The sequence below is a fragment of the Microtus oregoni genome, unplaced genomic scaffold (genome assembly GCF_018167655.1).
Source record: "Microtus oregoni isolate MIOR12 unplaced genomic scaffold, Mior012 000003F_ref0000135, whole genome shotgun sequence".
NCBI classification, from domain to species: Eukaryota; Metazoa; Chordata; class Mammalia; order Rodentia; family Cricetidae; genus Microtus; species Microtus oregoni.
Genome location: NW_024543062.1, coordinates 16,402,033 through 16,418,074, shown reverse-complemented (window position 1 = coordinate 16,418,074; position 16,042 = coordinate 16,402,033). Strand labels below are relative to the sequence as shown.

At 47.3% G+C, this 16,042-nt stretch overlaps 1 protein-coding gene across 2 annotated transcripts in view; it reads left to right on the top strand.

The window, feature by feature from the left end:
- The first annotated feature begins 583 nt into the window (after nucleotides 1-583).
- Nucleotides 584-16,042, top strand: part of Glt1d1 (glycosyltransferase 1 domain containing 1) — a 64,556-nt gene continuing 49,097 nt past the window's right edge. Inside the window, exons 1-3 of one of the 2 annotated variants that reach the window (XM_041649073.1) lie at nucleotides 584-795; nucleotides 8,648-8,796; nucleotides 14,759-14,864. In XM_041649073.1, coding sequence (XP_041505007.1) covers nucleotides 728-795; nucleotides 8,648-8,796; nucleotides 14,759-14,864 — 323 coding nt within the window. In that variant the 5' untranslated portion in view covers nucleotides 584-727. Of the gene's footprint in view, nucleotides 796-816; nucleotides 952-8,647; nucleotides 8,797-14,758; nucleotides 14,865-16,042 lie in introns of those variants that run through there. The other variant, XM_041649074.1, reaches the window with a different exon arrangement.

The window sequence follows — 16,042 nt, the reverse complement described above, 5'->3', positions numbered from 1 at the left end:
ATCCTGGACTACCGGAGGTCGCCTTTCCCCTCCGTTCCTCAGAATCTTGCGGCAGCAATCCTCCTGCCTCAATCTCTGTATTGCTGGAACTGCAAACTGCACCCCTGAAACCTGGCTCCATAAGCTGTTCTCCACTCTCTTCTTCTGGAAGTTCACTGAACTTAGTTCAGAGATTCCAGGGTCTAAAATAGGATGAACTGTCTGGCCTAAGGCTTCAGAGTCCAGGGTCCCCTCAAAGAGTAAGTCTCGAACCTCATCTCTGCATTTGGGCTTGCACCCCACATCTCACCTGGTCCTGGTGTGGTGGGGAGGGCAGTCTCAGTCTCCTAGCCACCATGTTGCATGTGGGAACCCTCTAATGGACACCATGGGGGGAGATACAGGCTACCTGTGTGTGGTCCCCGGAACAGTGGAACAGTGGACACCTCTCACCTTCCTTAGCTCGTGGATGCCTGACACCTGGGCTCGTGACCCTTCCCCACCCGCTAGTTTCCTCAGGTCCCCTCAGGTCCCCAGCCCTCCCTTCTCCCTCCACTCCTCCCTTCCCTTTTTGACCCCTCCCCCTCATCTCCTCCCCTCCCTATCTTTCCCCTTTTCCTTCCCTCTTTCCCTTTCTCCTTTCTCCTCCTGAACCTGCCGCTCCGCCTGGGAGCGGCGGGCGGGGCCGAGTCCACCCGGACCCCGCTGAGGCCCGGGGCCTGGTGGCTCAGTCCTTGGCGGTAGCGACATGCGTCTCCTGTTCCTGGCGGTGCTGCGGCCACACACCGGCAATGCGATCACCGCCGAGCGCCTGCGGTATGTTGCGTGCGGGGCCTGAGCATCCATCGCCTGGGGATACCGGGCTGGGCCGGGCGCCGGAGCTGCGCGTGCACAAACGGCTGGGCCATGGGCGCAGGTGCCGCGCGGGGGCTGCCGCTTTTAACCCAGCTGCTGCTACCCTGTCTGGCTATTGTGAGTGCCCTAGGGTGCGGAAAAGGGGCAGCCTGGGCCAGCGCTGGCGGGGTTGGGGGAAGACTCAAAGGCTCCGCAAAGGCCTCGGTGCAGGGATGGGGTTTGGGCAGACTGGCCTGGGATGCGAAGGGGGCACCCACGTGGCTGGGGAAAAGCAGAGTCCCAGTGAAAGGTAGACCTACATGGCTGGAGAAAGGCCCCGAGACCTGGTGGATGGTCCAGCACGTGCAGGGATCCAGGGTCCATATTCTGTTGCAGCTGTTCCCCGCCCGCACCTCCCATTCGGTTCTCTTCCGAATGCTCATCTTATCTTGTTAGGTCCTTTGCTTTGTTTACCTGGGATGGAAGCCGGAGCCAGGACAAGGCAGGGAAGGAGGGTCCATTCTCTGGCCATCCGATCGCCTGGATCAAACAGGGCTGGTCAGTATTAGTGGGAGATAGAAGTTAGCTTGCTCCCCCGTCCTCTATCTCCCTCTCGCCCTTAACCTGCTTCATGGAATTTCCCAATGGCTTCCCCCTCTGTGGGTCTGTTTCGTCATCACAGGACAGAGGGGACAGAGCCATTGAGGCTACTCCAGCCCCTCACAGACCACGTTCAGCTTGAAAATGTTACAGTTCCTCTCAGAATCGCAGTGAACAACCAGTGGAGGGTGGATGCTTTCCTGAAGTTTCCTGGAGAAGAGACAGGGTTTGGATTGTGTGGGTCTCCCCTCCATCTAGTTCAGTCACTCATTGGGCTCTCTGTGGGCGGGTTTTAGACAGAGCTCTTTGCAGTGGAAGAGACACAAGAAGAACAAACAGAGAAGTCAATCATTCCAGAGGGTGATTGTGCTATCAGGCAACTAAAACCAGGCTGGGAGTGTGGCCAAGTTGGTAGAATGTTTGCCAAGCAAGCATACTTGAATCTCTGGGTTCTATTACCAGCACCGTATATAATCCAGGTATTGAGGTACATGCCTATAATCCCAGCACTTGGGAGATGAAGGCAGGAGGATAAGAAAGTCAATGCCATCCTCCTCCACCTGCCAAGTTCTAGGTCAAGACAGCTACTTAAGCTCCTATCACAAAAACAAAACAAAACAACAACAACAACAACAACAAAAACCTTTGTGTTGGAGGGGGTCCTTCATGCAGTAGGGTCCAGGCTATGCTCTTTGTAGAAGGAGCTTGCAACCTAAGACCAGAGGGGAGGCGTTTACCCAGATCTGGGAAGCTAGGTCTCGAAGGACTAACAATAACACAGGTCTTGAGGTTAGTGCAAACTTGAGCTGTTCAAGATATAGCAAGTTGGTAAAAGCCATCCAGCTGCCTTGTGCACTTGGTGGGAAGAACAGATTGTGTTTAAGATTAGCATTTAAACATTAGGCACATGTTAGCTAACATTTGACTCTGTGGGTGGGAAAAGGTCCAAGGTTCTCTGGAGCGAACTGATATCGATAAATAAATTATTATGTAAAAGGAGGCTGTCACAAAGCAGAATTGCTCATTAACCCAGAAGTGTGTGCGCCCCTTTCTACAGAGGAAGGGCATGGAGAATGTGTGCCCTTCCTAAGGGGATTCGTAAATGATCTGGGGGAGGCCTTGGTGGGCTTAGAGAAGCTCACATTGCCCTGGGATGAAGGTGTAGACTCACAGAACAGTGAATGGCTGTAAATGATTCCTAGTGACATTGGACAGTTCCAAAGTCAGGCACAATGGGATATGATAAAGGCCTATTCATCCATCACGCTGTTATGAGACGTGAGGATCACAGTGTGAGTCCTCAATAAGCAACAACCTGTCCTAAATAAGCCAATTAAAAGAGACACAGAAATTTTAACATGTTACATACTCACACACACACACGGATATAATTTTGTTTCATTTGTTTTTTAAGACAGGGTTTCTCTGTGTTGCCCTGGTGGTCCTGGAACTTGCTTTGTAGACCAGGCTGGTCTCAAACTCAAAGATCCACCTGCCTCTACCTCCTAAGTGCTGGGATTAAAGGTGTGCGCCTCTATACCTGGCTAAAAAAAATATATTTTAATATTTTTAATTGTGTGTACTTGTATGTGCCTGTAGGGATATGTTTATGTGAGTATAGAGTCACAAAGAGGCCAGAAGCGGGTCACTGGGTCCCCTGGATCTGGTTTATAGGTGGCTGTGAGCCTCCAGACATAGGTGTTACAGAAAGTTTGTTCTTGAACCCCTCTTTTTAGCATGGGTGCTGTGGATGTGAACTTGGGTTCATATGCTTATGCAACAAGCAGTCTTAATTCAAATCCACCGAGCCATTTTTCCAGACCCCGAGGTGTGACTTTTGTCTTGATCTAAAGAGGCCTAACTTGACATCACTGCAGCCATGACAGACAGCAGAGCTGGGACTAAGCCTCAATATTTTCCTTACAAGAACCAGGAAAAGCCACAAACTGTACCCTGCGGGGGACCAATCAGAATTGAGACAAACAAGTACTAGATGCTCCAGAACATTAAGAATAGCTTTTATAGCTTGTATATAGGTTACCAGTTTCCTTACAGCAACGCCAATACTGATCCCTGTTTGACCAGACTTCTGTTACCTCACTCCTGCTCAGTCAGGAGTTCAACCTCTATCTGAATCCAAAATTTTCCTGCCCCCCGTCCTTTACTCCTTAAAAGCCCTGCCATAGCTGAGCTCAATGTGCTCCCTGATCCAACTGCTGTGTTGAAATGGACAGACAGTACAAGCTTGCTTTTGCATATGAACTCAAACTCCTGGTGGTTTCTGGGGAGATCATGAGGTGGGCATAACAGGAACTTCAGTACATATATATGCTGTAGGCAGAGGGTTTCTTTATGGCCAGTTTCAGGAGCATGGGGTGGAACTTTCAGGTTTTGTGATTTGTTTGGGGTGGGGTGGGAGGCTCAGATTTCTATGACCACCCTGGGAAAGAAATTCTCTCATTATTTTGTTGCCCTTTGCTTGTTTTGCACGAGAAACGGAACAGGAGGCAGGAGCATAGGCGGTCAGCTTCAGAGGCCTGGCATGGGGCTGTCATTTTTCCGTGTCTCCAACATCAAGGTGTTAGTAATGCCAAGGCAACTAACCTGCTGCAGTCAGGGCTGGGGATAAGGGCTCTTGTCACAAAAGTCCAAGAACAGCCGCAAAAGGAAGGTAGTGGCAGCTGTATGACGGCAGGTAGGAGAGATTGAATCTGGGGGTCTTTTGTGTTTAAGCAATGGGGGCTGCTGACGTGGCCAAGTTGGTAGAGTGCTCGTAGCTCCTATGGTAGAGAGCTTGTGACTCAGAAGAGTACTTGTGGCTGGGTTGGTAGTGAGCCTGTGGTTCAGTTTACAGAACACTTGCTTGCTTAGCAGGCATTAGGCCTTGGGTTCTGTCCTTAGCATTGTACCAAATGGACATGGGGGTCCTCGTCTGTGAGCTCAGCGCTTTGAATATGGAAACCTAAGAACAAGAAGTTTGTGGTAATTCTCCGCTATATAATAAGCTCAAGGCCAGTCGAGGCTACAGGAGACCCTGCCTATAAACAAGCAAACAACAAACAAATAAACTGGGTGTGGGAGAAGGCAGATCTCTGAAGGTTCAAGACCAGCTGGTTTACTTAAGTGAGTTTCAGGTCAGCCAGGGTTACATAAGGGGGACTCTGAAGAAAATGAAAAGATGAAGTTGGAGAGATGGCTCCGCAGCTAGCAGCGCTTGCTCCACGTCCAGAGGACTGAGGTTTGGCTCCCAACACCCACAGCAGGAAGCTCACAATCAACTGTAACTCCAGCTCCCCCACCCCACAGTGGGAATAGGTATGGCCCATGCTAGGCAAGACCTTGAACTTCTGATCCTTCCACAACTGTGTCTTGAGTGCTTGGCTTGTAGGCGTGTGCCCTCACATCCCACCACTAAAAGTTTCCTGACCTTTGTTTGAAATCATACTGTCCAGTTCCCCGATGAGCACAGTGTTTGTGGCTCTCCTGAGGGCATCTGGGAAATACTGCCAAGTGCCGAGTACACTCAACTCTCAGGAGCACACACTGTTAGGGTCAGGTTGGCATAGGGCGGAGAATGTTGCCCCAGAATTGTCACAAGGAGAGCTGGACTTTGTGCAGTGGGTGGCAGCTGCTCTTACCTCATCCAGGGCAAGCTAGTGAGCAAAACATGTTTTTTGCCAAACCTTGCCATGAGGTACCTTAGGGAAAGGGAGCAATCTGAAGCCTCCTGGGGAAGATGTCCCCTGCAGCCAGGAGTCACTTTTCCTTCCCTCAGATAGCTCTGTTGCTTCCCTCCAGAGTTCTGCTGCAAATGCCAGACCTTTGGGTAGGAAAACTTTTTGAAGAATCCAGAAAGGGAAGTTTTCACATTTTCTGGGTTTTTTTTTTGTTTTGTTTTTGCTCTAGAGGAACACACTAAAATAGCTGAGACAAAACACCTGAGGGAGGTCCGAGGAGGAAAGCAGAATTTTGGATGAGTGTGGAGAGCTTGGCCCTCCTCCAAATCCATTAAGCTAGCATCCATAGATTGGTCCATCAGTAACATCAGTGCCTCCATGAATCAGTCCCCTCCCAAAGACTTCACACGCTGTAACACACACACAAACACACGTGCACACACCTTCAACACATGACCTTCTGAGGAATATCTCACACCCAAACCACAACACAGACTCAGGAAATCATGGGTGCCTGGGAAGTATGGGGAAAGAGACTATTTTATCCTTTTGCCCTAAGCAACACGTATAATGGAAGTCAGTCAGTATTTAGGCATTTGGCAAATGGGTATCAAAGACAAGGTAGGTCCTCACATAGCAGCACTGGCCCCTGCAGCCTGTGTACTCCTGAAGCCAGCAGCCAAGCCACCAGAGCTGTGCATATCTGTCAGAACCAAGCCTGGCCATTTGGAAGAAGGTTCTGGCACGTAGATGCACAAAGCGTTACCTAGTTATATGTGAGCCTCTGATTGAGAAACAGCAGGTGATGACAACCTGGGACAGGGACTTGGCCTGTGCTCCAGCAGCGTCTGGGAAGGCTTCCTGCAGAAAAGCTCCTTCCTTTCCCATCTGAGACACCCTTGTCACACCACAAAATCCACCCTTTAAGGGTGCGTAATTGCCGGGCTGTGGTGGCGCACGCCTTTGATCCCAGCACCCGGGAGGCAGAGGCAGGGCCTCTCTGTGAGTTCAAGGTCAGCCTGGTCTACACAGGGAGTTCGGGGAAGGCTCCAAAGCTACAAACAAACAAACAAAAAACCAAAAAAAAAAAAACAAAACAAAAAAAAACAAAAAAAACCCCAAAACAAAACAAAAAGAGTGGTGCTGGAGAGATAGCTCAGAGGCAAAGAGCATGGGTTGCTCTAGCAGAGGGCCCAGGTTCAATTCCCAGCACCTACATGGTGACTCAGAACCATCCAGAGGACCCAACGGCCTCTTCTGACCTCTGAGAGTACTGCATGCATATGGCGTTACATACATGCAGGGAAAACACTCATACACATGAAATCAATTAAAATATAAAAAAGGAAGTGCATAATTCAGGGGATGGCCTCCAGGGCCTTATGCATGTTAGGCAATTGCTATTCTCCTACATATATCCCCAGTCCTTTATTTTTGTCATTGTTTTGTGCCGTGGTCACCTCTGTCCTGAAAGGCACTATTTAGTCCAGATGGGTCTCAAACTCACAGAGACCCTCTTGCCTCGGTCTCATTGGTTCTGCCATTCCAGGCATGCAGTACCATGCTTGGCTTTAATTTCCTTATGCTAGGGGGCTGGAGAGATGGCTCAGTGGTTAAGAGCATTGCCTGCTCTTCCAAAGGTCCTGAGTTCAATTCCCGGCAACCACATGGTGGCTCACAACCATCTGTAATGAGATCTGGTGCCCTCTTCTGGCCTGCAGGCATACACACGGACAGAATATTGTATACATAATAAATAAATATTTAAAAAAAAATTTCCTTATGCTGCTCTCATTTTCTGTAAACACGGGCATCGTTGATTATGGAAATTTCTCACGGAAGCAATTAAGCTTTACTGTTCACAGGAAGAAGAAGAGGGCTGTAGAGATTGTGGAAATGGCTCAGCAGTTAAGAGAGCTTAATGCTCTTGCAGAGGACATGAGTTCAGTTCCCAGCATCTACATAGTGGCTCACATCCACCTGTAGCTGCAGTTCTAGTGAGTCTGATACCCTCTTCTGGCCTCTGTGGGTACTGCATGTACATGGTGCAGATGCACACATATAGGCATATATATATATATATATATATATATATATATATATATATATATATATCATATGAATAAACCTTTAAAAGGTATTGGGCTACTGTTGGGAGGTGGATGGAGTGCTTTCTAATCTTCAGTCATGAATATGCAAATTGGTTCCCTCTCTTCACAGAGATGATGAACCATTTATTAAAGTTTCTTTCTCTCTCTTTATATATATAGTAGCTTTTTTTTTTAAAAAAAAACCTTTTGCTAGGAAAGAAAACTACAATTCCTTAGGCATAATAGGCACTTTGTGAATTTATTATTGAATCGAGTTATTATTTGATAGAAGGAATAAGGACAAAGCAATTTAAAAGTATTATAAGTCAGCAAGCCACCAGGGCAAAATTTCAGTCCTCAGAGTATTAAGATTAAACATTTTTTTATTTAGAATGTTTATGAGCTCATGCAGTGAATGCCACAAGGCAGTTTAAAGGACGTTTAGGAGACCGAGAACAACTTATTATCATGACTCTCATTACCCGTGACAAGGCCTCCTTCCCCTTTCTTCCACGTGGATTCCGCAGAGGTCATCCATCTCTCGGGCACTCATTCTCCAGTAGATTTTAGACTCTGCCATTTGCTAACAAGTTCTCACTTCCTACAGCTTTCGGGAGATGGAAGAGTAGTTCCTCATTTCTGCTCTGTGCATGTAGGACGCCAACTCTTAGGCTAAAGCAAGCAGTAGCTGCAGAAATATTCCTTCAAGGGATGGAGAGATGGCTCAGAGGTTAAGAGCACTCACTGACTGCTCTTCCAGAGGTCCTGAGTTCAATTCCCACCAACCACATGGTGGCTCATAGCCATCTGTAATGAGATCTGGTGCCCTCTTCTGGCCAGCAAGTATACAGACAGACAGAACACTGTATACATAATAAATACATAAATCTTTAAAAAAAAAAGTAAGAAATATTCCTTCAAGAAATGAGTGACAGGGCCTGGAGAGAAGGCTCCGTGGTTAAGAGCATTGGTGGCTCCTGCAGAGGACCTGGATTTGGCTCCCAATACCCACATGGCAGCTCGCCATCACCTAGAACTCCAGTTCTGGTGGATCGGATGCCTTCCGACCTCCGAAGGCACCAGTATTTTATGTGGTGCATAGACACACCATGTAGGCAAAACCCTCCTATGCATAAAATGAAAAAAAGAAATCTAAACGAGATGAGCAACAGCAGCTAGAAGATGCGTTTCGGGCACCATCTCGAGTGAAGGGCAGCGAACAAGGAACCGGTGGAATTAGAGAGGGCAGATGGGCTTTGAGGTAGTCCCGTGCTACGGAATGTGCTGAGAGGCTCGCCATGTCTCAGAGTTGTGACTCCATTGGCCTTGATCCCCCACAGTCTGAGGTCTTTTGCAGGCTGGGGAATGGACAGCTGCTGTCACCATCTCCAGCTTCCATCTGTGTTTCAGTCCAGACCGACTCTAAAGCCGTAACCGGCCTCTCCCTCTCTCTGTTTCTTCATTAAGGGACCACCTAGAAGCTGCAGGCCACATGTGCGTTCTGAGAGATGCCTTTGACTTTGAAAGCCCATCTGACGTTGCTGAGCTCATCGCAGCTGAGAACCTGGAAGCAGCGCTAGCCCTTCACCTCTACCGAGGAGGCAGACTTCTGCAAGGTACAGCTCTCATGCTCCCAAGGCCGCACAGGGGGAAATGCTGACAAACCAGATGCCAAGGACAGTGCCCCGTTACCCAACTGAAGGATTACACAAGGTTTCCATTTTTTTCTATTAAGCAATTTTCTAAATTTGGTGGCCTTGCCACTTTAGAACAAATAGGTATTGACGATACCTTTGCTGTTTAAATATGTGTTTAAATATGAGACCAGCCATAGTGGTACATGCCTGTCTTTACAGGACAGGTTCTCTTACAAAGCCGTGATGGCCCTGGGCCAGAGCATCTGTGTCGATGGCAGCTCACTCCGCTGTTGCCAGGAGGCCTCTCCTCCCTACCTGCGTTTCACCATGGGTGGTGTGTTTGAGTTTATTTCCCTGTTGCTATGATAAACCACCCTGACAAGTGTAACTTTAAGAGAGACAGGGTTTGCTGTTTTTGGCTTACAGTCCCAGGTCACAGTCCATCATCAGGGGAAGTCAAGGCAGGAACTTGAAGCAGCCAGTCGCATCATAGGCAAAGTCAAGAGAAATGAAGGCAGGCACACTTCCTACAAATGCCCCCTTTCTATATTTCTATACAGTTTAGAGTTCCCTTCCTAGGGAATGGTAACACCTACAGTGGGCTGGGTCTTCTCACATCAATTCAACCAAGGCCATCTCAACACAGACATGCCCAGAGGCCATGACCTAGACAAACCCTCACTGAGACTCTCTTCCCCTGTCATTCAAGGCTGGGACAAGCTGACAGTTTAAAATGAACTATTGCAGGCAGTTTAAATAGCTTGAGACATAGCAGCGCTTCTTTTCTGAAATGTCTACAGCAGAAGGGCTTTTATTTAAAAAATTTAAATTTTAGTGTGTGTGTGTGTGTGTGTGTGTGATGTGCCAGCACGCAATGGCATTCACATGGAGAACAAAGAATGAGTTTGTGGAGTAGATCCTCTCCTCTAAAATGAATTCCAGAGGTTGAATGTAAGTCATCAGATTTGTGGGCAAGTACTTTTAGCCATTTAAACTCTCGCCAGATCTTCATCTTAGATTTTTTTTTTAAATGTGTATCTTCACATAGGCAGTGAGATATTTGGAGGCTAGCTAGGCTAGATTATGAAGTTCATCTGTGTTTCTCATTCCCTTGGGCCCACGCCCTAGGGTCATTTAGGTTTGTTTGTTGTTTGAAGTAGTCTCACATAGCCCAGGCTGGAACTTATTCTGTAGTAGAGGATGACCTTGACTTTCTCACCTTCCTGGCTTCCCTTTCCAAGTGTTGGGATTCTAGGCAAGCGATACTACGTCTAGTTACGTGGTGCTGGGAAAGGAACACAGGGCCTCATACATGGTGGCAAGCACTCAACTAGCCAAGATGCATTCTCAGCCCCTGAAGTGATTTTAGACAGTATTTTCAATAGTGACAATGACCTGCTCTGTGAGGTTGGGAGTGTCATTTTTACACATGTGGCCTCACTTCAGTTCAGACTCTCCAGTTTGGGATCACCCCACATTTTGGATTAGGCAGGCTCCCCCTGTGTCACATTGTGGGGATCCTCTGCAATCATAGCTTTAACTGTAGACGCTAAGGCGTGCTGCCCCATCTTGGGTCATATCCTTTTGTTGTTGTTGTTTTGAGACAGGGTCTCACTAGGTAGCTTTGACTGCTCTGAAACTCATGTAGACCAGGCTGACCTCACAGAGATCCACCACCACACCAGGATGATTGTACGTTCTTGAAATTGATACAGAATGCCCCTCTGTATGCTGTGAATATGTTTTATTACCATTGGTTGATAAAGAAACTCATTTGACCTATGGCAGGGCAGAGTTTAGATAGACAGGAAATCCAAGCAGAGAGTGAAGGATAAAGAAGGCGGAGTTGGGGAGACACCTGAGCAGCCACCAGAGGAGTGAGATGCCAGAGCATTTCTGGTAAGCCACAGGGCACGTGGTAATACACAGATTATTAGAATTGGATTCATTTATATGTAGAGCTAGCCAGTAAGAAGCCTGAGCTATCCGTCAAAAAGCCTGTAATTTATATTAAGCCTCAGAGTGGCTCTTTGGGAACTGGTGGGCAGGAGAGAAACCTCCAGTTACGTGAAGTCATGGTGAGTATCTATGCTATCAGTTCCTAGGTTAACCTGGAGGCCAAAAAACTATTCAGTATTTTGTTTTTTCCAATGCTGACAAAATTGCCATTGAAGTTCAGATAAGACTGGCAGATGGCAAGAGCCTGCTTCACCTCACTCTGATCCAGTTGCTGTTTTTCTGTTTTGTTTTGCTTTTTTGGTATGTATGTATATATGCATGTACGTATGTATGTATTTTGAGTCAGGGTTTCTCTGTGTTGCTTTGGCTGTCCTAGAACTCACTCTGTGTAATAGGCTGGCCTCGAACTCAAAGATACACCTGCTTATGCCTCCCACAAGTGCTGGGGTTAAGGCTTGTGCCACCGCCACTACCTGGTTTGTTTTTGTTTTTTTAGTTTATATGCTTAATCCCACCACTATTGACCTCTGCTTCAAGTAAACATGAAGATGTCACTGTTCTGTTTGCTTCTGAGTTGGGAGGAACTCTGAACTAACACAGGGATTGTTTTTCTCTCCTGGGGATGAGTGTGAAAGATTTTTTTTTTCTGTGTACAAATCAACCAATTTTTAAAGTGTTTAATGACAGAACTTTATAGTTGTCCTTATCTAAGAGAGAATATAGCTGGGGTGCTGTGCAGGGTGCATTCTGGGACCTCTTTTATATGTTTTAACTAGCGTATAAAACAGACAACTTGCTTTGATGTAGGTTTCAGAGCTTTAATGAAGTCTTAAGAATACACCTTAGCCAGGCGGTGGTGGCACACTCAGGAGGCAGGCAGAGACAGGCAGATCTCTGTGAGTTCAAGGCCGGTCTGGTCTACAGAGTGAGTTCTAGGACAGGCTCCAAAGCTACAGAGAAACCCTGCCTCCAAAAACCAAAAACCATACCAAAACAAAAAAGAACATGGCTTAGGCTGGAACCTAATAAGGAAGCAGGGTCAGGTGGCCGAGAACAAGATTAACCCGTCTGTGATGGCATCCCATGACTCAGTATGGATCCAGGTCAGGTGCCCCACCCCATAGGATTGCTCTTTACTTTGTGTTGTTTTTAAAATCAAAATCATGTACTATAGTTCGGTAGTCTTTGGGTTGTAAATTATACTGCTCTATTTCATAGGGTGTGTGGTGTGTGCCACTGCATGCGCATTGGAGTCAGAGGTCAGCTGCGTGGTGTCTGTTCCCTCCTACCATGCTAGCCCTTACACCGTGAGCCGTCTCACTGGCCCGCAGTTGTCTGCCATTTTTGTTGTTATTTTGGGATTTTTGAGGCAGGGTCTCATGTAGCCCAGGCTGGCCTTGAACTCACAATTTAGGTAAGGTTGACCTTAACCTGCTTTCCTCCTTTTGTCAAATGCTGGGGTTACAAGGCACCAACACACTCAGGCCTTTGAGACAGGCTTTTACATTTTACAGCCCAGGTTAGCCCAGGCTAGCATAGCTAACTCATTATGTAGCCCATGCTGGGGTTGAAGTCCTGACAATTCTGCCTTGGCTCACAAGTTTGAGCCAGTCCCTCTCCAGCTTTAGTTTTCTGTTCTTACCTGAAATAAGATAAAAAAAAAAATCCTCCATCTTTGCCAGGTCTCTCACAGCAATCAGTTATGAGTGATGGCATTTTTTTTTTTTAAAAAAATGATGGGTTTTTTTTAATAAAAAATTTTCACATGTACGGATGTTTTGCCTGCGTGTATGCAATGACATTGCACCACATGTATTCCAGGTGCCCACAGAATCTACGAGGAAGTATTAGGTGGGGACCTGGAGTTCCAGACAGCTGTGAGCTGTCATGTGGGTCCTCCATCAAAACTGGGTCCTTTGCCGGAGCAGCAGCGCTGTTTACTGCTGAACCATTTCCAGCCCAATTATTATTTTTATGTGGGGGGGTTTTCATCCGCATGTCTGTGCACCATGAGGATGCTGTGCCTGTGGGTGCCAGAAGAGGGCGTTGGAGCTACAGACTGCTGAGTTGCAAACAGGTGCTGGGAAATCTGGGTCCTCTGGAAGAATGACTGATGCCCTTAACCACTGGCCCATCTCTCCAGCCCTGAATGATGATGTCTTATTTCCATGTTTTGTCTCAGGCACTGTATATGATGAACTGTGTCTGTTTTTGAGACAGTGTCTCAGCATGTAGCCTTCCTGGACCTCAGGGTCTATGCAGACCAATCTGACCTGGGACTCACAGAGAGTGCTGGGATTACAGGCATATGCTACCACACCCCATATGTGATGAACTGAATTCAAAGATACTTTTAGACTGGACATGATGGGGCAATCTGGAAGCAGAGGCGGGCAGATCTCTGAGCTCTAGGCCGGCCAAATATACGTGGCAAGTTCAATTCACAATGTTGTGTTTGCTTCCAAGGGCCAGGGATACCACTCAGATACCCTTCAGAGCCCCACTGTTTCAATGCCTGGCTTTAGAAGCTGGTGACCATGAGGGAGGGACCATGCCTGGTGACCGCCAGGTACCAGTGTCTACATAGTGCTGCCCATTCCTCGAGACTTCCAGAGCTGCTGGCTGAGGATGCTAAGCAGGACCCTCTCCTGTCACCAGCTTCATTTGAGCTCTTTGATTTCTTCTCAGGATTGGTGAGCTTGGCTTTGATGGATGGTGGGGAATGATATTTTTTTCATGGTTAAAATGGAAAGCAAATTAATTTAAAAACTAGTCCTGACAACCACGGGTGAGACTTGGCATGCTTAATCTCAGTGTGGGTTTTTCTTTGTACATATATTTATTTATGTGTGTGTGTGTGTGTGTGTGTGTGTGTGTGTGTAGTGTTGGTGGGCATGGTCATGGTGATGGTGGTAGCGCTGGGGAGGGATCTTTGTGGAAGTCAGAGGACAACTTAAAAGGAGTAGATTCTCTCCTTTTACCACGTGTGTTCCAGAGATGGGTCTCAGAGTGTCAGGTGTGGTGCTTTTTGCCTTTGCAGAACTATTTCGCTGGCTCCTCAGTACAGCTTGCTTTCTTTATTTCTTTATTTCTTTCTTCCTTCCTTCCTCCCTCCCTCCCTCCCTCCCTCCCTCCCTCCCTCCCTCCTTCCCTTCCTTCCTTTCTTTCTTTTTTTTGACACAGGATTTTTCTCTGTGTAGCCCTAGCTGTCTTGGAACTAGCTCTTGCTAGCCTCACACTCACAGAGACCCACCTGCCTCTGCCTCCCAAGTGCTGAGATTAAAGGTGCACGCCACCACCGCCTGGCCAGTGCAGGTTTCTAATGGTGATATCTGCTATTCCTCTAGAGAGTTGAACGGAATGAAACAGACATCAAAACACACCACGCTTAGTTACTGGGGCTGAAACTCAGCTGGCAGAGTGTTTGTCAAGCATGCACAAAGCCTCTGTTTTAACCTCTAGAGGGACATAAATTGGGTGTGGCAGTGCTTGTGGGAAATCTCAGCCCTTTGGCTCCAGCCTAGGTAGAAGCTTGAGGATTAGGTTCAAGGTCATCTTCAGGGAAATAAATTCAAGGCCAACCTGCCTAAAAAAGAAAACGATTCCAGACCAGTGAAATGATTCACTAGAGCACACGTAAAGATAGAAAAGAGAGTACTGACTCCACGAAGATGCCCCCACACATATCACACACACACACACATACACACACACATACACACACACACACACACACACACACACACACACATCTGGGAATGGCAGTGCACACCTGGAGTTCTAGCCCTGGGTTTGCTGAGGTGGTAAAATTGAGAGTTCCAGGCCAGCAGCCTTGGCTCTAGAGCTCTCTTTCAAAACAGATGACAGAAAAGCCACGCAGCCCTGGATTACGGGAACTTCCACTTTTGCTTCATGGCTGCAGGCCAGTTGTCAAGGGGCACCTCCTGATGTCCCATGTGCTCTGCTTGTCTTCATTTTGCAGGTCACGGCATTCCTTTTGGGGTCATCTTTGGTGGAACTGATTTAAATGAAGATGCCAATCATAAAGAAAAAAATGAAGTCATGGGGAAGGTTCTGGAAGAAGCCAGGTAAGGCCATCCATCTGTGCTCTGCTTTGGGAGGGCTTGCATCCTAGCAGGGAAAACAAATTCTCACCACCAATAATAAGGCCCTTGCCAGGCATGGTGGCTCATGCCTTTAGTTCCAGAACTTGGGAGACAGAGGCAGGTGGCTAGCTGAGAGTTAAGGCTAACCTGGTTTACATAGCAAGTTCCCAGACAGTCAAGGACACATAGAGAGAGACCCTGTCTCAAAACAAGCCCACAAAACAAAACCATTCTTCAGTATAGTTTTATTTTGCTACAAATTCTCCTTGTAACCAAGTGAGTCATTATATCTGGCCTAATGCTAATATCACGTGAGCATTTTAGAAGGTTCTGTGTGGTAGGAAGACAGCTTGTGTGTGCTTGTGTGTGTATACTGAAATAGGGTCTTTTGTAGCCTAGGCTAACTTTGGCCACTGAGGATGACCTTGAACTCTGCTCTTGCCTTCACCTCCCAAGTTCTGGGACTAAATGAATGCACCACAGTGCAGGGCTGAGCAGATGATGCTAAGTGGGCCTATGCTAGGTTTCCCAGCCCAAGGCTCATCCTCGTCACTATTCTTAGGCTATTCACTATTCAGTATGTATGGCTCCTGTATGTGTCGCCTTGTGAGTTCTGTAAACCATTATGGAGAACAGTCACCAGAGGAATTCTGTACCCTGGCTTAGTCCTCCATTTACACATTACTCCCAGCCATCTGGGAGCAGAGAGCCCCCAAGAGCATGGCTCTATCGCCTGGAGGTGGTGCTTCTCCAAGACATCCATTAGTTCTGTGGGAATAGTGTGGGAACCCCTGTCCCAGACACTAGCTGTGGCCAGCACCTTCTGACCTGCATGGGCAATGTGTGAACATGGTATACATACATATACACAGGAAAAACACTCATACACAGAAAATCAAAATAAATAACTCTTAAAACACAAAAACACACAGAAAAAAAAATGTCTCAAAAAATACTCAAAAACCCAAAACAAACAAAAGCCCCTAAACAAATACAACAACACCAACAATAATACAAAAGCATTAGCTCCCTTTACAGAGGACTTGAGTTCCCTTCCCTGTACTCACATCAGGTGGCTCCTGATATAGCTGGAGTATATTTAACTCCAGCTCCAGGGTGTAAGCACCCTCTTCTGGCCTCCATAGGTACTGCACCCACAC